This window comes from Agelaius phoeniceus, chromosome 2 (genome assembly GCF_051311805.1).
Source record: "Agelaius phoeniceus isolate bAgePho1 chromosome 2, bAgePho1.hap1, whole genome shotgun sequence".
In the NCBI taxonomy this organism is placed as follows: domain Eukaryota; kingdom Metazoa; phylum Chordata; class Aves; order Passeriformes; family Icteridae; genus Agelaius; species Agelaius phoeniceus.
Window position 1 is genome coordinate 2,136,450 of NC_135266.1, and position 20,064 is coordinate 2,156,513.

General features: G+C 39.3%; 1 protein-coding gene across 2 annotated transcripts in view; it reads left to right on the forward strand.

The window, feature by feature from the left end:
- Positions 1–4,330: 4,330 nt before the first annotated feature.
- Positions 4,331–20,064, forward strand: part of DOP1B (DOP1 leucine zipper like protein B) — a 169,931-nt gene continuing 154,197 nt past the window's right edge. For both annotated transcript variants that reach the window (XR_013185974.1, XM_077193140.1), the window contains exons 1-2: positions 4,331–4,706; positions 10,226–10,392. Coding sequence is in view for 1 of the 2 variants with exons in the window: in XM_077193140.1 (XP_077049255.1) it covers positions 10,255–10,392 (138 nt within the window). In the remaining variant the exon portion in view is untranslated. The remainder of the gene's footprint in view (positions 4,707–10,225; positions 10,393–20,064) is intronic.

Genomic DNA, 20,064 nt, shown 5'->3' on the forward strand with positions numbered 1-20,064 from the left:
CTTTCTGATCATGCACAGTCTGTTCACTCACAGCTCTCTGAGTTACGGAGGTTAACTGGGAACTTACAGGTAGAATCAGGCCTTGGTATTGATAGATGGCTCAAATCTTTAAGCTTAAGATCATAGTTACGCTCTGTTGTTAAGGTTAGCATTGTAGTAGCTATTGTAGCTTTGTTGTTAATATTAGTCTTGCCATGTTTTTGTATATGCTTACAGAATATGGTGCGAAAGATGATAACTACCGCATTTAATCAAACCATGCTTGTTCAACAGAAAAACGGGGGAAATGTGGAGAGCTTTTTGGATAATTGGTTAGCTGAGAAAGGCCACTTCAATGTGGTATCGTTGGATAAGGATAGGGGAAACAAGCTAGGGATTATGTAACCAGTGTCCAATCACTGACAAAGGTCACAGTGACCTGTGCTGAAACGGGAAGATGGGGGAGAAAATTGCTTGCCAGAAAATGTAGATATCCTAGGTAGAGAAGCTAGAAGAATGCAAACATAGAAACAAAATAATCATTAGAGCATAGAAGTAGGTGTGGTTGATCTAAGTGTGCTTTAACCAATAATGAGCTCAGCTTTTGCAATATGTATAAGCTTCATTAACACCAATATAAATATGTGTGAGCTTTCAATAAACTTTGGGATTTGCCATTCACGCATATTGTGTGAGGCATTTCTTCCGCCGTTCACGACAGGGTGTCCCTCAGGCCTCTGCCAGGCACCGGGGCTCGCTCCCTGCTGCCCGCAGGCGCTGCCGAGGGCTCCCCGCCCGCCGGGGCCCAGGCCGGGCGCTGAGGGAGCGGCGCCGCCATTGCTGCCGCCCTCAGGGGCTCTGAGGGGAGAGCGGCTCCCGCCAGCCCCGCTCCGCCCGCACGGGCCACACAAACACGGAGCATGAGAGAAAATTTCCAGAGCTAAACCCAATTTCATTTTTATATCTTTAATGGTCAATAAAGCAAGCAAGCAGCGCTGGGTGGCCAGGGAGTCACTGCTCTACTCACAGCACACACCACTTATAAGTTCGGCAAAGTATATCTACTGGTTTTAGGCCTACCAAGCATTTTCCAATGTGTTTAGTTAGTCTGAATCAGCAAATATCAATATGCTGAGATCTGCAATTTCATCATCTTTCCCAGTGCCTGTTGGCTTCCTCTCCTCTATGAGCAATACAGTACATCCTTCAGCTGATGGATATGAAATGATATTTTATGATATTCTATTTACAAGCAGCTAAAAAAAGTTACAATCTGTACCACATCTAAATACTTCTGATCAATAACAACATGCAAAAGCGAATACATAAATGCATAAGCCATTTATGGGGTCTATTTTTATTATTAATGACCATTATCTGGTAATTTTTACCAGCTTCCCATGGGATGAAGAGAAGGAAGGACAGGACACAGATGTTTTGCAGATGTGGAGGGGGACTCAGGGAAGAAGGAGCAGCAGTTGCTGCCCCTGGAAGAGGGAATGTGCCCTGGGATGGGGCACAGTGCCAGGGCAGGACTCTGCACAGAATTTGCAATGTCCAACCCAAATTTATCAATTCTTTATGTCCTTTCTCTCTTTCTTTTATTTTATTTTTATTTTTATTTTTATTTTTATTTTATTTTTTATTTTATTAACTGCCTCCCTTACTTCTCTCCCAGGTCTGTTGTATGGGAATTGTTTTGTGGCTCTCAGATTGTAGTGCCCTTGCTTTGTGTGAAGTTTAAGGGTTAATAATAATAATAACAACAATAATAATTAAATAATCATTAAATAATCATTAAATAATCATGGGCTGTTGTCCTGTACAACACTTCTAGATGCGATTTACTGGTCTTTTCATGGCATGTCACTACCACAGAATCACAGAATCTCTGGGTTGGAAGGGACCTTAAAAATCATCCAGCTCTACCTCCTGAGAAAGAGAGGTAAACATCATGAGATGGAAAAACATCATAAGAAATACACCATATTTTAAGACATAAATGTTATGTCTTAAGGAAATCACCAAAAATACAAATTCTTTGCTCAGTCAGGCACATGCTTAGAAGCTCTGAGCAGCATTTCCAAGAAGAACTCTAAAATTTAGAAATTGAAATTTGAATTGGTGGCATTGTAGTTTGGAAAGGTTAAATTCCTAAAATCTAGCTAGGAAGGGGAGAGGCAGGTGGTGTCAAGAAAGGAAAACAGTATATTAATGTAAGACTAAATATATTTATTGTATTTAATGTAATGTAACTTAATGTTTAATGTGTTACTTAATACTTAATGTAACTTATCAGGGGTCATTACTGAAACAGTATCATCCCAATCTGAACAGTTTCTCTTTTCTCACCTTGAATAACTGAATTCATGCATTTCCCCTGATTTTTAAATTTTATTTTCCAGCTGCTTTGAGCAACCATGATTTTCTGCCTGCATGTTAAAAAAACAAAACAAAAAACCCCCACCAAAACCAAAACAAAACAAAGAAAACCCAACCTAAAACAAAAAAAGAAAAAGAAAGGAAAAAGGAAAAAAAAAACAAACCCAAAACAAGAGAGAAGGGAAAGAGGGAAGAAAAAAAGGGGAAGGGGAAGAGGGGAAGGGATGGCAAAGGAAAAAACAAGAAGGGAAGGGGAAGAGAAACTGAGATTCAATAATGTTTCCACAATATATCAATATATGAATATAATATAATATATAAATATTTGAATCCATTTCAGGCACAATCCTGTATTTTACTTCCCATGGGTATTTTGATTCTGTTTGGTTGGTTTGTTCCTTTGGTTTGCTGTCACTGGGCTAAAATTCCCTCCAGCACAATCACCTTTTTCCAAGCAAACTGACAGCTCCTTACATGGAACTCAAACTCTCTATAAATGTGACATCCAGCCTCTCATGACAACCATAAAAATGTCCAAAAATGCTTTGTTTTTTCCCTAAACCCACATAGTAGTGTAATATCTATATATTGTAATACTGTAATATCTATATATCTAATATACTATCTTAGACTGTAGAATAATAGAGATTGTGAAATGTTGAAATGCTTTTTCATGTCACTAACTCAGTGTAATAATATATTATATAAAATTATATGTATAATTATATATATATTATATATATATAAAAATAAAATATTTAGGTGACTTCCCAGATGGATTTGGGAACTATCTTACCTGAAAGACAAGATAACAGAAACAGAAACAAAAGTGATGAAAAAATAAGAATGTATTGACTCTCGTTATCAGGGAGTGAAAATACAACAGGATGGAACCAGAAGAAGAAATAAAATATATTCATTTACTCTACAAGATGGCATGAACACAAGTCAAAGGTTAAAACCAAGCAAAAGAACATCTAAACTCACAGAGATGTTTGAATATGTATGAACTGTTATGAATATGCATGTACCCCCTGTAATGTAACAGTAAATATTATATATATATATATATATATTCTATTATATATATATTCTATTATATATATATTCTATTATATATTAGATATTATTAGATTATTATTCTATTCTATTATTAGATATATATAATATATCTATTATATATTATATATATTTTTCTATTTTATATATATATGTATAATAGAAAATAGAAAAATATAGAAAATATAAAATATATAAAAATATAAAAAGCGCCCAGCGCTGGATTTTATCCCTTTTATCCCTTAAGAAACTTTGATAAAAATTCTAAATAGTGAGCCGTGTTTCTCACATCCCCTGCAACAAGGAGCTCTCCCGGTGCATCCCGGGGCTCTTCCGGTGCTTCCCGGAGCTCTCCCGGTGCATCCCGGATTCTCCCGGTGCATCCCGGGGCTCTCCCAGTCTCTCCCGGGGCTCTCCCGGTGCATCCCGGGGCTCTCCAGGTGCTTTTCCCGGGCTCTATCGGAGCTCTCCTGGTGTTTCCCGGGGCTCTCCCTGTGCATCCGGAGCTCCCCCGATGCATTCCGGCGCTCTCCCAGTGTTTTCCGGAGCTATCCCGGTGTATCCCGGGGCTCTCCCGGTGTATCCCGGAGCTATCCCGGTGTATCCCGGGGCTCTCCCAGTGTTTTCCGGAGCTATCCCGGTGCTTCCCGGAGCTCTCCCGGTGTTTCCCGGGGCTCTCCCGGTGCGGAGCGGCCGCGGAGGGAGCGCGGAGCTGCGGTCCCCGCCCGCGCCGCCAGAGGGCGCTCAGCGCCCCTGGGGACCCGCCGGGCTCTACCATCTCTCTACGGGGGGGGGGAGGCAGGTGACACGCTGCGGGCTGTGGCACGACTCGACAGAGGGTGACACCGGGAGAAAGGTGACAGCGACAGAGCGTGACAACGACACCGAGTGACAACGTCAGAGCCCTCGGCTTATAGGCACAGCTGGAGCCCTCCCGCCCCGCGATGCCTCGGCACTCCCCGCGCGGCGCTCGGTGGTGCGGCCCCGCTGCGGGCCTGGCGGCGCGGGCGGGGGCGGCGGCGTTCCATAGGGCCGGGCTTCCATAGGGCCGGGCTTCCATAGGCCGGGCTTCCATAGGGAACATTTCCATAGGGCCGGGCTTCCATAGGGCCGGCTCTCCATACGGCCGGGCTTCCTTAGGGCCGGCTCTCCATAGGGCACATTTCCCTAGGGCCGGCTCTCCATAGGGCGCGTTTCCATAGGGACTGCGGAGCCGCTCCCGCCCCGCCGCCGCCCGGTTCCCCTCACGTCGCCGCCGGCCCCGGGAGGAGCGGGGCCCTGCACAGGTAGGCGGCGGCGGGGAGGGGACGGGAGGGGACCCGGCTGAGGGGGCAGCGCTGGCCCAGGCCGGAATGCCGGGATCGCAGAACGGGCGGGGTTGGAAGGGGATCGCTCTGCCCAGCCCTGCCCAGCCGTGCCACGGCACTCACCTGGAGCAGGTGACACAGGCGGGCTCGGAACGGCCCCAGCCGGGGGGACCCGCGGCATTCCCGGGGAATGGGCACGGCCCGAGAGCCCCGGGAGCCTTTGGACAGCGCTGCCGGGGGTGCCAGGGTGGGATTTGGGGGATCTGGGTGATCCTGGCGGAGCTTGCCCAGCTCAGCATATTCCGTGCTTCTCCGCCGCCTCCATGGGGAGAAGCTCTTCCTCAGGGTGAGGTGGAATTTCCTGGTTTAATTTCTGGCCATCGCTGCTCGTCCTGACCGCTGAAAAGAGCCTGGCAGCCTCAGTGGGGGAAGGTGATGAACGATTATTTATTTACATCGGGATTTGCGAGGGAAGTTTGTGAGCCGGGATTCGGGTTATGTGCCTAAAGGTCACTAACCAAAAAGCGAGTGGGTTTTGTATGGGTTTTAATTATTTGATGTTATTACTTATTTTCCTGACTTTGTGTCCAGGCACAAACACGTTCTATTTACCTTATTTCAGTTGCTGGATTTTATCCAACCTTGCTGACACCTGGCAGCTGAGGTGCAGGAATATCAACCCCCACTAAATCATCCCTGCTCTCCTGGGTGGAAATCAACCTTTTACCTTTTCACTGCAGAAATCCAGATCCTTGAGAGCTGATGTGTCCTGTCAGCAAAGCAGCTGCCTGTCCTGAGCGACCCAGCCAAATCTCTTCTCCATGGAAGTGGCAGCAGCCCTGACTTGGCAGAGAGCTGCTGGAAAAACTCCCCAGCTCCTGCTTTGTGCTCAGGAGTGGAAACAATCCCATGATTAAGATCCTTAGATGAGATGAGGGAAATAGAGTTCCATTTCTTGCCCAGTGTTTGTATCAAATTACTCTTAATTTTTGCTGACAGTGTCTTGCAGCTTTTCCACTTTGTTGGGTTTTATGAGAGGACTGACTTTAATTTTTTTTTAATTTTTTTTTAACAAGCAGAGCTGGATCCCAGATAAATGAAATGCTATTCCCTGATTTCACTCTCTCTGCTGTGAGCAGCACTGCAAACATCCTGATAAAGACAAAATTAAATCCTCTTTGGAGCCAAACAAGCCAAGCCAATCTGGCCCTGATGACATTGTGTGATAATTTTATTTTTCCATGGAGGTGGATCTGGCACAGAGTGGTTTTATTGGCAATGCCTCAATCCTGCTCAGGGCAGTGCAAAGGTGCCTTAAACCTGCACTTAAAATCCTTTCTGCTTTTTCATTTCATCCAGCATTTTTCTGCTTTTGAGGGTTTCTTACCAAAACCCTAAAAACCCTTCTATTGGTGGAGTTCAAGTTGTTTATTACAACATATTTAATGTTTTAAAGGACATGGAGGATGGCTTTGGTTTAGTTTTGTGTCCTAACAGCAGGAGACTGAATGCAGTAGTCCTTCAGAAATGTAAAATATTTTGTTCCAGAGCTGTGATTTCCTTTCTGTATCAGTGATGCAGCAGGGATTGACCTAAACCTAAACTTAATCATATTTAAACTATTCTAGAAGAATATTTTGATGTTTTCCAACAGAACTGGGGTCAGAGGCAGCAAATGAGAGAAAGGAGGATTTTTTAAGTAGGGGAAATCCAACCAAACTTGGGTTCCATTGTTCTAAACCAGATATATTTGAATTTTTAACCTGAATACTTTGCAAAACTCAGGCAAATCTAGTCTGAACAGCTGATCTTTAACTATAAATATATTTTTAAGATTGTTTATTGAAACAGAGGAAGATTATAAAGCATGGCTTGGCATTTTGGCACAGCACCTTGGCCTTGCACTTGAGCATCTGCTGCTGCCAAGTGGAGCTGCAGAGCTCTGAGAGCTCCTTGTGCTGAGGGCTGAGAGCCCTTGAGCAGGATTTTTCTGGGAAGTTGTGTTTGCCCAGGGAATATTCCCCATTCCAGGCTCCAGGTGACGTTGCAGAGCTCAGGGGATGAGTTCTGAAGGCAATTCCCAACTCCTTGGAGGGAAACTTTGGGATCCTCCCCTTTGTTATTGGGGATGGAATGGGAAAACACCTTCCAGAAATAGGGAAAAGTGACTGAAAATCTTTTGGAAAACTCAGTGGAGAGTCAAAATTAATTTGGGAATTATTTTTTACTCTGTGTTGAAATTTTAACCTGTTCATTGTGCTCTGAGAGCTCCTTGTGCTGAGGGCTGAGAGCCCTTGAGCAGGAATCCCCATGGAAGTTGTGTTTGCACAGGGAATATTCCCCATTCCATATTCCAGGAACATTCCCCATTCCAGAGCTCAGGGGATGAGTTCTGAAGGCAATTCCCAACTCCTTGGAGGGAAACTTTGGGATTCTCCCCTTGGTTATTGTGGATGGAATGGGAAAACACCTTCCAGAAATAGGGAAAAGTGACTGAAAATATTTTGGGAGAGGCAGTGGAGAGTCAGAATTACTTTGGGAATTATTTTTAACTCTGTGTTGAAATTTTAACCTGTTCATTGTGCTCTGAGAGCTCCTTGTGCAGGAATCTCCATGGAAGTTGTGTTTGCACAGGGAACATTCCCCATTCCAGGCTCCAGGAACATTCCCCATTCCATATTCCAGGAATATTCCCCATTCCAGGCTCCAGGAACATTCCCCATTCCATATTCCAGGAACATTCCCCATTCCAGGCTCCAGGAACATTCCCCATTCCATATTCCAGGAATATTCCCCATTCCAGGCTCCAGGAACATTCCCCATTCCATATTCCAGGAATATTCCCCATTCCAGGCTCCAGGAATATTCCCCATTCCAGAGCTCAGGGGATGAGTTCCGAAGGCAATTCCCAACTCCTTGGAGAGAAACTTTGGGATCCTCCCCTTTGTTATTGTGTGTGGAATGGGAAAACACCTTCCAGATATAGGGAAAAGTGACTGAAAATCTTTTGGGAGAAGTAGTGAGGAGTCAGAATTAATTTGGGAATTATTTTTAACTCTGTGTTGAAATTTTGCCCTGTTACTGACCTGTTACTGTGCTGAGGGCTGAGAGCCCTGGAGCAGGATTCCCTATGGAAGGTTCCCCATATTCCACAGGGAATATTCCCCATTCCATATTCCAGGAATATTCCCCATTCCATGTTCCAGGAATATTCCCCATTCCAGGCTCCAGGAATATTCCCCATTCCAGGCTCCCCATTCCAGAGCTCAGGGGATGAGTTCTGAAGGCAATTCCCAACTCCTTGGAGGGAGACTTTGGGATCCTCCCCTTGGTTATTGTGGATGGAATGGGAAAACACCTTCCAGAAATAGGGAAAAGGACTGAAAATCTTTTGGGAGAGGCAGTGGACAGTCAGAATTAATTTGGGAATTATTTTTTACTCTGTGTTGAAATTTTGCCCTGTTACTGACCTGTTACTGTGCTGTGGGCTGAGAGCCCTGGAGCAGGATTCCCCATGGAAGGTTCCCCATATTCCACAGGGAATATTCCCCATTCCAGGCTCCAGGAATATTCCTTATTCCATGTTCCAGGAATATTCCCTATTCCAGGCTCCCCATTCCAGAGCTCAGGGGATGAGTTCTGAAGGCAATTCCCAACTCCTTGGAGGGAAACTTTGGGATCCTCCCCTTTGTTATTGTGGATGGAATGGGAAAACACCTTCCAGAAATAGGGAAAAGTGACTGAAAATCTTTTGGGAGAGTCAGTGAGGAGTCTAAATTATTTTGGGAATTATTTTTAACTTTGTCTTGAAATTTTAACCTGTTCATTGTGCTCTGAGAGCTCCTTGTGCTGAGGGCTGAGAGCCCTTGAGCAGGATTTTTCTGGGAAGTTGTGTTTGCACAGGGAACATTCCCCATTCCAGGCTCCAGGAATATTCCCCATTCCATGTTCCAGGAATATTCCCCAATCCAGGCTCCAGGAATATTCCCCATTCCAGGCTCCCCATTCCAGAGCTCAGGGGATGAGTTCTGAAGGCAATTCCCAACTCCTTGGAGGGAAACTTTGGGATTCTCCCCTTTGTTATTGTGGATGGAATGGGAAAACACCTTCCCAAAAGGAAATAGGAAAAAGTGACTGAAAATCTTTTGGAAAAATCAGTGGGGAGTCAAAATTACTTTGGGAATTATTTTTAACTCTGTGTTGAAATTTTAACCTATTCATTGTGCTCTGAGAGCTCCTTGTGCAGGAATCCCCATGGAAGTTGTGTTTGCACAGGGAATATTCCCCATTCCATATTCCAGGAACATTCCCCATTCCAGGCTCCAGGAATATTCCTCATTCCAGAGCTCAGGGGATGAGTTCTGAAGGCAATTCCCAACTCCTTGGAGAGAAACTTTGGGATTCTCCCCGTGGTTATTGTGGATGGAATGGGAAAACACCTTCCAGAAATAGGGAAAAGTGACTGAAAATCTTTTGGGAGAGGCAGTGGAGAGTCAGAATTAATTTGGGAATTATTTTTTACTCTGTGTTGAAATTTTAACCTGTTCATTGTGCTCTGAGAGCTCCTTGTGCAGGAATCCCCATGGAAGTTGTGTTTGCACAGGGAATATTCCCCATTCCAGGCTCCAGGAATATTCCCCATTCCATGCTCCAGGAATATTCCCCATTCCATATTCCAGGAACATTCCCCATTCCATATTCCAGGAACATTCCCCATTCCACGCTCTCCATTCCAGAGCTCAGGGGATGAGTTCTGAAGGCAATTCCCAACTCCAGGGAGGGAGATTTTGGGATCCTCCCCTTTGTTATTTGGGATGGAATGGGAAAACACCTTCCAGAAATAGGAAAAAGTGACTGAAAATCTTTTGGAAAAATCAGTGGGGAGTCAAAATTACTTTGGGAATTATTTTTTACTCTGTGTTGAAATTTTGCCCTGTTACTGACCTGTTACTGTGCTGAGGGCTGAGAGCCCTTGAGCAGGATTTTTCTGGGAAGTTGTGTTTGCACAGGGAATATTCCCCATTCCATGTTCCAGGAATATTCCCCATTCCAGGCTCCAGGAATATTCCCCATTCCATGTTCCAGGAACATTCCCCATTCCAGGCTCCAGGAATATTCCCCATTCCATATTCCAGGAATATTCCCCATTCCATGCTCCAGGAATATTCCCCATTCCAGGCTCCCCATTCCAGAGCTCAGGGGATGAGTTCTGAAGGCAATTCCCAACTCCTTGGAGAGAAACTTTGGGATTCTCCCCTTTGTTATTGGGGATAGAATGGGAAAACACCTTCCCAATAGGAAATAGGTAAAAGTGACTCCAAATTTTCTCTTGGAAAAATCAGTGGGGAGTCAAAATTACTTTGGGAATTATTTTTGACTTTGTATTGAAATTTATTGGTTATTGTGCTGCCAGTGCTTCTCCATATTTACGATTCCAGGTGTTGCAAAACTGAAATTTGGGTGATTTTTGTAACTCTTTGTACATCTGAATTTTCCAGAAAGCTCCACCTTGCTATGAGCAGCCAAGATGGATCCAGAAGAGCAGGATTTGCTTGGGGATTACAGATACAGGAATTATTCTTCAGCAATTGAGAAAGCTTTGAGGAACTTTGAATCATCCAGTGAATGGGCAGACCTGATCTCTTCACTTGGCAAGCTCAACAAGGTACAGTGTGAGGGGAATTTTTATATTTTATATATTTGTGATATTTGTATTGCTGTGAACTTTTCTGGCACTTCCAGCACTTGAAAAAATTGAAAATTCACTCAAGAAAAATAATGGAAGGAGCTAAGTCAGTCCTTCTTTATGTAAATGTGAGAAATTGCTAAATTATATAAAATTATATAAAAATAGAAATTATATAAAAATAAATGTGAGCAATTTATATTTTAAAAAAAAGTGAGCAATTCTGGTGAAAGAGCTTTCCTGCAAATGGTATTTGCTGTCTTTATGCTGCTAATTTAATTTAATTGATTTAATTGATTTAATTGAAGTTTTACATCAAAGAAACCCTCACTCTATAGCAGCTAAAAAGCTTTTCTAGAAAAGAGGAAATGACAAATTTTAGAATATTTTCTGAGTCAAAGCTTTTATTTAAAGGTCACATTTCCTTGGCTGTGCCCTCCCCTTGGATTTGGGGAAATTTGGTGGGTTTTGTATGAAAAAGGAATATATGTATATCAATATATATGTATATCAATATATATGTATATCAATATATATGTATATCAAAGGAATGAGGGAGACAGAAATGTTGTTTTGAAACAGGAGTTCCACATTCCTGCCTTCAGTTTTTCACCATGATTGTGGCTCTCATCAGGAGCCAGGTGCCTTCAAGATGCTTTTCTGCAAAGGGAAAATGTGAAATAATTGGAGTGAGAGGAAGGCTTTGATCTTTTATTGTGACCTAGATGAGCCCTGAGCCCCCACCTGAGCTTTCATTCAGGTGCAGAATTGCCAGAGCCTGTGGCAGCAGAGCAGAAAGCAAAGGAAAAGCTCCCAGCTGCTCCAGAGCCCATCTGCTGGGGCTTTTTGTGAGGGATTTCCTCTTTTCAGGAGAATTGGTGCAGCAAATGCTCCCCAGTGTTCATCCTGGCTGGTGCCTGAAAGTCAGGAGGGATTTGGCAGGGGAAGGAAAGGAGATGTCAGGAACTGTGGGCATTTCTGGGGGAGTTTTGAATGATTAGAGATGGGATCTTGGAGTTGTTTGTGGTTTATTTTCTTTATTTTCTATATAGGTAGGAAGGGTGAGCTTGGCTCACATGGCTCCAGTATTGTCTAGATGGTCACAAGACCCTTAAGCTGTAAGACTTTTTAAGGAGTTATTGACTAATAAAGCACTGTTAATAAGGATATTTATGTTTTTGACTCAATCTTTAAATATTTTGTCTTATGGATTTATGCTACAGTGTAAGCTGCAGCTAATTATTCTTAGTTAATTATGTTATGACACACAAACCTACAGTGCTGCATTCTAATTTCTCTGTTTACTTCTGTAGTTACTTTTAATTTTTTTATATCTTAAACTTGAAAACTTCAAACTTTCTTTTACTTAGCTTAACCTTTCTTGGCTTTAACCACAAATCCCCATTGTCCCTTCCAGCCCCTCAGTTTGGGAGCCTTTCCCAAGGTCTCAGATCAAATCCTGGGTTTCATTCCAAGCTTTGGCTTCCAGCCCCAAAGTGGCTTTGAGGGATTCCATCTTTGTGGGAGCTCAAGAATTGGTGCAGCAAATGCTCCCCAGTGTTCATCCTGGCTGGTGCCTGAAAGTCAGGAGGGATGTGGCAGGGGAAGGAAAGGAGATGTCAGGAACTGTGGGGATTTCTGGGGGAGTTTGGAGGAGTTTTGAATGATTAGAGATGGGATTTCTGAGTTGTTTGTGGTTTATTTTCTTTATTTTCTATATAGGTAGGAAGGGTGAGCTTGGCTCAAATTGCTCCAGTATTGTTTAGAAGGTCACAAGACCCTTAAGCTGTAAGAGTTTTTAAGGAGTTATTAACTAATAAAGCACTGTTAATAAGGATATTTATGTTTTTGACTCAATCTTTAAATATTTTGTCTTATGGATTTATGCTACAGTGTAAGCTGCAGCTAATTATTCTTAGTTAATTATGTTATGACACACAAACCTACAGTGCTGCATTCTAATTTCTCTGTTTACTTCTGTAGTTACTTTTAATTTTTTTATATCTTAAACTTGAAAACTTCAAACTTTCTTTTACTTAGCTTAACCTTTCTTGGCTTTAACCACAAATCCCCATTCTCCCTTCCAGCCCCTCAGTTTGGGAGCCTTTCCCAAGGTCTCAGATCAAATCCTGGGTTTCATTCTAAACTTTGGCTTCCAGCCCCAAAGTGGCTTTGAGGGATTCCATCTTTGTAGGAGCTCAAGAATTGGTGCAGCAAATGCTCCCCAGTGTTCATCCTGGCTGGTGCCTGAAAGTCAGGAGGGATGTGGCAGGGGAAGGAAACGAGATGTCAGGAACTGTGGGCATTTCTGGGCATTTCTGGGCATTTTTGGAGGAGTTTTGAATGATTAGAGATGGGATTTCAGAGTTGTTTGTGGTTTATTTTCTTTATTTTCTATATGGGTAGGAAGGGTGAGCTTGGCTCCAGTATTGTCTAGAAGGTCACAAGACCCTTAAGCTGTAAGAGTTTTTAAGGAGTTATTGACTAATAAAGCACTGTTAATAGGATATTTATGTTTTTGACTCAATCTTTAAATATTTTGTCTTATGGACCCATGCTACAGTGTAAGCTGTAGTTAATTATTCTTAGTTAATTATGTTATGACACACAAACCTGCAGTGCTGCATTCTAATTTCTCTGTCTACTTCTGTAGTTAGTTTTAATTTTTTTATATCTTAAACTTGAAAACTTCAAACTTTCTTTGACTTAGCTTAACCTTTCTTGGCTTTAAACTAGAAATCCCCATTCTCCCTTCCAGCCCCTCAGTTTGGGAGCCTTTCCCAAGGTCTCAGATCAAATCCTGGGTTTCATTCTAAGCTTTGGCTTCCAGGCCCAAAATTCTGAATTTTTGGTATTTGGGATTCCAGCAAGTCACCATTCCCTGAACTCCTGGTGGTCTCTGACAGCCTCAAATATAAAGATTATTATAAAGATAATTATAAATATTGTTATAAAGGTTATTATAAAGATTATTGTTGATTTTTACCAGGGCTGGGGAGGTACTTGCTCAGTGCTGGAGAGGTGGATGAGCAGGAAGGAGAGCAGTGATAAAATTGTTTTTACAATCTCCACGTGGTTTTATTGAAGATCCTGGGGGTCACTCGTGTGCAGGGATAACTGAGATTAATCTCAGTGAAAATGCTGAGAAAGTGAAGGACAAAATCCAAGAAATCAAGAAGTCCAGAAGTTCTTTTCCAGAGCAGTGTGGAATCAGCATGACACCACAAGGGTTCAGATTTTCTGAGGCTTTTTCTCCTGCAGGCCCTGTTGGGACACAAACATTTTTTATTTCCATGAAGCTCAGGGGCATCACCCTCCAGGTGAGCCAGGGTCTGGGAAAAGCAAGATGCATTTGTCCTTCAGAAATGGAAAATATTTTATTCCAGAGCTGTGATTTCATTTCTGTGTCAGTGATGCAGCAGGGATTGACCCAAACCTACACCTGAGCATATTTAAACTATTCTAGAAGAACATTTTGGTGTTTTCCAACAGAACTGGGCTCAGAGGCAGCAAATGAGAGAAGGAAGAATTTTTGAAGTAAGGAAAATCTAACCCAGCTTGAATTCTATTGTTCTGAACCAGGTATATTTGAATTTTTAACCTGAATACTTTGCAAAACAGAGGGAAATCAGGTCTGAACAGCTGATCTTGAAATATAAAAATATAAAAATATAAAAATATGTTTTGTTGAACTAGAGGAAGATTATAATGCAGGGCTTGGCATTTTGGAACAACACCTTGGATCTGAGCTGCAGGGATTGACCCAAACCTACACCTGAGCATATTTAAACTATTCTAGAAGAATATTTTGGTTTTTTCTAACAGAACTGGGCTCAGAGGCAGCAAAGGAGAGAAGGAAGGAATTTTTAAGTAGGGAAAATCCAACCAAGCTTGGATTCCATTGTTCTGAACCAGGTGTATTTGAATTTTTAACCTGAATACTTTGCAAAACACAGGGAAATCAGGTCTGAACAGCTGATCTTGAAATACAAAAATATTAAAGAATGGTTTATTGAGGAAGATTATAATGCAGGGCTTGGCATTTTGGAACAACACCCAGGGATTGACCCAAACCTACACCTAAACATATTTAAACTATTCTAGAAGAATATTTTGGTGTTTTCCAGCAGAACTGGGGTCAAAGGCAGCAAAGGAGAGAAGGAAGGATCCCTTAAATATCTTATCCCTTAAAACTGAGGTCAAAAAGGGAGCTTGGTGAAGAGAACCAACTCTGCTGCCTCTCTGTTGTTCCTTGATTATCTTAAAATTTATTCCATCCTCAATGATTCTACTCAGAATAAACTGGACCTTTTTTTGAGTTTCTCTGTTGCTTGTACAGCTCAAAAGAATATTTTCTAGGGACTTGTACAACCAGGGAAGCAACATCTGAATGTTCAGTTGGTGGATCTGCAGAGATTTTATTTTCTATTTTATTTTCTATTTTATTTTATATTTTATCTTATATTTTATCTTATATTTTATTTTATATTTAATTTTATTTTTGTTTTAGAGAGGTTTCAGCTTCATTTTTCAGTGAGAAATCCTTTCAGACCTTGATAAAAAGCTTCTGGGGTGAAGGGTGATTTAAACTTCCAAATTAAGTTAAAACTTTTAAACTTAAAAATAACGGCTGGTTCAGTACAGGTCGGTTTGTCAATGCAACAAGGGCTTTTGGCATTATTTTCTATCCAAAATATTGTTGGTTTTCTATCCAAAATGCCAGGGACTGTAGCTAGAGGATGAACAAATAGTAAATCCGTATCAAATGTTCAAGGCTGGGGAATTTCAGGCAATGAGGGGATAAAAATGTCTGAGCTGGGGAAACCCAAAGGCTCAGTTTGCAGGAGGGGTTTTAGCCACAGTCTGGGATGTGCTCTCCATAAACAGCAACTCTGGGTGTGCCAGGGAGTGGGGACATGGCACAGCTGGCAATGTGAGGAGCTGAGAATTAGATAGATTGGAATAGAATATATAATATATATACATATATAATATTATACTATATATATATATAAATTATATAATATATATACAATAATATACAATATATATAATATATATATACAATATATACATAATTATATTATACACAATGTATAATATATATAATGTATAATATATAACATACTATATATATATAATATATACAATATATAAAATATATTGTATATAACATAATATATTGTATGTTATATATTATACATTATATATATCATACATTACAGATAATGTATATTATATATACATTATATATAATATATATTATATTATATACATTATATATTATATATTCTATTCTATTCTATATAATATATTGTATATTATTATACATTATATATAATATATATAATATCTTGTATATTATATATTGTACGTTATATAGTGTATGTTATATAGTGTATGTTATACATTATACATTATACATTATATATTATACATTATTAAATATATTGGAAATACCATATAACATAATATCACATTACATTATATGATAAATATATTATATTATATATATTATAATATATTATAATATAAATAATATATATTATATATAATATATATTATATATTATGATACATTATATATATAATATATTGTATATTATATATTGTCCGTTACATATTGTATGTTATATATTATACATTATATATTATACATTATACATTATATATTATATATTATTAAATATATTGGAAATACAATATAACATAACATTACATTTCATTATATTATAAATATATAATATGTAATATTAGATATATTGGAGTAGAAAATATTGGATTATGGTTCTGTGAGGAAATAAGGAAAGGAGTGGTTTTTAAAAATCCCTGAAATTCAGGGTGCAGAGAATTCCCAGAGCAGCTGGAGCTGCCCCTGCATCCCTGGCAGTGCCCAAGGCCAGCGTGGGGACAGTGGGAGGTGTCCCTGCCATGGCAAAGGCTGTCCTTAAATAAATAAATAAATAAATAAATAAATAAATAAAATAATTAATAAGTAAAAAAAATAAATAAAATATATAAAAATTAAATTTATAAATTTAAAATAATTCAAATAAAATAAATAAAATCTAAAAATAAAATAATTCTTTTTTAAAAAATTGTCTTTAAAGTCCCTTCCAAGGCAATCCATTCAGGAATTTCAGTTTAATTTGGTCTAAAAGTGCACTTTGAAACTGCTTTTTATCCGTGGTTAAAAATTTCTATATTTATAATAGAAATATTAATATATATATATATATATATATATATATATATATATATATATATATATATATATATAATTTTAATTTTTCTAGATATAAATTATTTAACATTATTATTAATTATTTCTATACACTTATCATATAAATTTCACAGTTTGAAACTGCTTTTTATCCTTGGACAAAAATTTATATATTTATGGAATATATATATTTATGGAATATATAGATATAAATACATTTATAAATTATATATATAATATAATATAATACATATTTTATGTATTATGTATAATTTATATGTATATTATATGTATATAAATTATTTAAAATTTTCCATATAAAAATCATTTGTTATTAAATTCTAAATAATTTTTATATATTTATTATATAAATTTCACATTTTTAAACAGTTTTTATCCTTGGAAAAAAGTATTTTATATTGATTTTATAAATTTCTATCTATTATAAATAAATGGATATGTATTAATTATTTAAATTTTCTATATATAAATTATTTAATATTAAATTAGAAACTATTTTTATATATTTATTATAAATTTCAAAACTTATATTTAAGTTAATAATAATTTAATTAAGTAATAAAAATTTAATTAAGTTAATTAAATTTAATTTATAAATTTATAAATTTCAAACTTTCAAAGTGCTTTTTTTCCTTGGATAAAAATTTTTATATTTATTACATAGCTTTTTATATAATATAAATAAATTTTAATCCAGCTCCTACTTTCCTTCCAACCAAATTTAAAATTAATTCTCCTATTTTAAAATTCATTCCATTCATGGTATTTCTATAGAAGCTGGAGCTCTGTTTGGAATTTGTTTTTAACTTGGAAAATGAATCAGTGGAAAAAAGGATCACAGGTTCTTCCTCTCCCCCTCTCCTCACAACCACTGTTGTTAAAACAAGAATTATATTATTATATTATGATATTAGCAAGAATTAATAATTCTATTATTAGGTATTTCCTAATTGAAGATAATCTTAGTAATTGATGCTGCTTTTTCCTGGAACTCTAGTGATGGAAATAAAAACATTTCCTTGATTTGCATCGAGTTTTTATCATTGTTTGTAACAGATTCCACGTGCAGGAGGAACTAAAGCAGGAACTGAGGAAATGCAAATATTCCTCTGTGCTTGTGGTTTAATTTTAAGGAACTGAGGAAATGCAAATATTCCTCTGTGCTTGTGGTTTAATTTTAAGGCACGGGTGCCAAAAATAGCAAGTTTTTGTAGACAATTCTGTATTTTTATAGCCAAATATCAGAGGAATTCTGAGCGCCCTTAGGTGTTAGTGTTGGAAAAAAAGGTGTGGGATGGGATCTGGAGTTTATTCACCTCTACCAGCCAAGGTTACAATTCCAGCATCCCTGGATCCTGATTCTTTGTTCTTTTATCTCTTGTGGAAGCTCAGGAGATTTAAAAATCCAACTTCTCAACTTTGACTGTCAGCTGGAGGAGCTGAATTATCATTTAAAAATCTTCTATTTTCACCTCACTCTTATTTCAGTGAACACCTGAGATCCCTCTGCCAATGAATCCTTTCAAACCTCTTAAAATCCTGTGAGCTGCAGTTCTGGGCAGGCTGGGAAGAACCCAGCCAAAATTAAGATTTCAGCATTCCTGGACCTTGATTCTTTGTTCTTTTTCCTCTTGTAGAAGCTCAGGAGATTTAAAAATCCAATCTCTCAGTTTTGCCTAATCCAACTTCTCAACTTTGCCTGTCAGCTGGAGGAACTGAATTATCATTTAAAGCTCTCTCTATTTAATCACCTCACTCTTATTTCAGTGAACACCTGAGACCCCTCTGCCAATGAATCCTTTCAAACCTCTTAAAATCCTGTGAGCTGCAGTTCTGGAGAAGCTGGGAAGAGCCCAGCCAAAGTTAAAATTCCAGCATTCCTGATCCTTTGTTCTTTTCTGTCTTTGGAAGCTCAGGATATTTAAAAATCCAGTCTCTCAATTTTGCCTAATCCAGTGTTTCAATTTTGCCTAATTCAACTTCTCAACTTTGCCTGCCCACTGGAAGAGATGAATTATCATTTAAAAATCTTCTATTATCACCTCACTCTTATCTCAGTGAACACTTGTGATCCCTCTGCCAATGCATCCTTTCAAACCTCTTAAAATCCTGTGAGCTGCAGTTCTGGAGAAGCTGGGAAGAGCACAGCCAAAGTTATTCCAGCATTCCTGGACCTTGATTCTTTGTACTTTTTTTTCTTATGGAAGCTCAGGAGATATAAAAATCCAACTTCTCAACTTTGACTGTCAGCTGGAGGAGATAGATTTTTAAATGATAATTAATCTATTATCACCTCACTCTTATTTCAGTCAGCTCCTGAGATCCCTCTGCCAATGAATGCCTCTCAAACATCTTAAAATCCTGGGGGATGCAGTTCTGGAGAAGCTGGGAAGAACCCAGCCAAAGTTATTATTCCAGTATTCCTGGATCCTGATTCTTTGTTCTTTTTTTTTTTTCTTGTGGAAGTTCAGGAGATTCAAAAATCCAATCTCTCAATTTTGCCTAATCCAACTTCTCAACTTTGCCTGTCAGCTGGAGGAGATGAATTATCATTTAAAAATCTTCTATTATCACTTCACTCTTATCTCAGTGAACATTTGAGATCCCTCTGCCAATGAATCCTTTCAAACCTCTTAAAATCCCGTGAGCTGCAGATCTGGAGAAGCTGGGAAGAACCTGAACCTTCCAGCAAAGCAGCAGGGAGGGCTCTTGGGACACCCACAGCCTTTAAAAATATTGGAATGGGGTTTCAAATCCCTGAACCTGCTGGAGATCAGGTGTAGTGGGGTTTGGATATAAAACCTTCTGTGATTTTCTCAGAATCTGCAAACGAGGTCAATTCCTTCAGCAGCCACATCAACTCAGGTGTTTTCATTTCTGTGTTACATGAAGAGAACCTGAAAGGCCAGGAACTGGCAACAGGAGGAAAATCTCTCCTAAAACCAGACACACTAAAGAAAAGCTGCTCTTTGGTTTGCTCTTCCCTTCCAGGCAGCAAATCCAACATCCCATTGCTGCCCATCCCATGGCAAATTCCAAACCCAAGGAATGTGTAGGAGCACAGGGTCCTCAGCAGAAATAGGAGCTTTTTTGAGCCAGCTCTCATAAACTCTTGGAGATTTATATCACACCCAAGATAGCTCAGCTACCTTAGAAAGCATAAAATCAGCAGGATGGGTTCTGTGGCCGTGTTGGAAACAAAAAGGTTTTAATAAAAGGCAAAATAACAAAACTCTTAACAGAGAAAAACTGAGCCAGGTGCAAGAGGCCCTCCTGCCCCTGGTAAAACACCTCACAACAGCCATTGGTTTCTTGGTTCTTTTCTTTTTCTAATAAATTGCTCACCTGGGATTTTTTGGTTCCTGTCCTTAAGTTTGAGGTGAGGTCCCCCAAGCCTATGGGATGCAT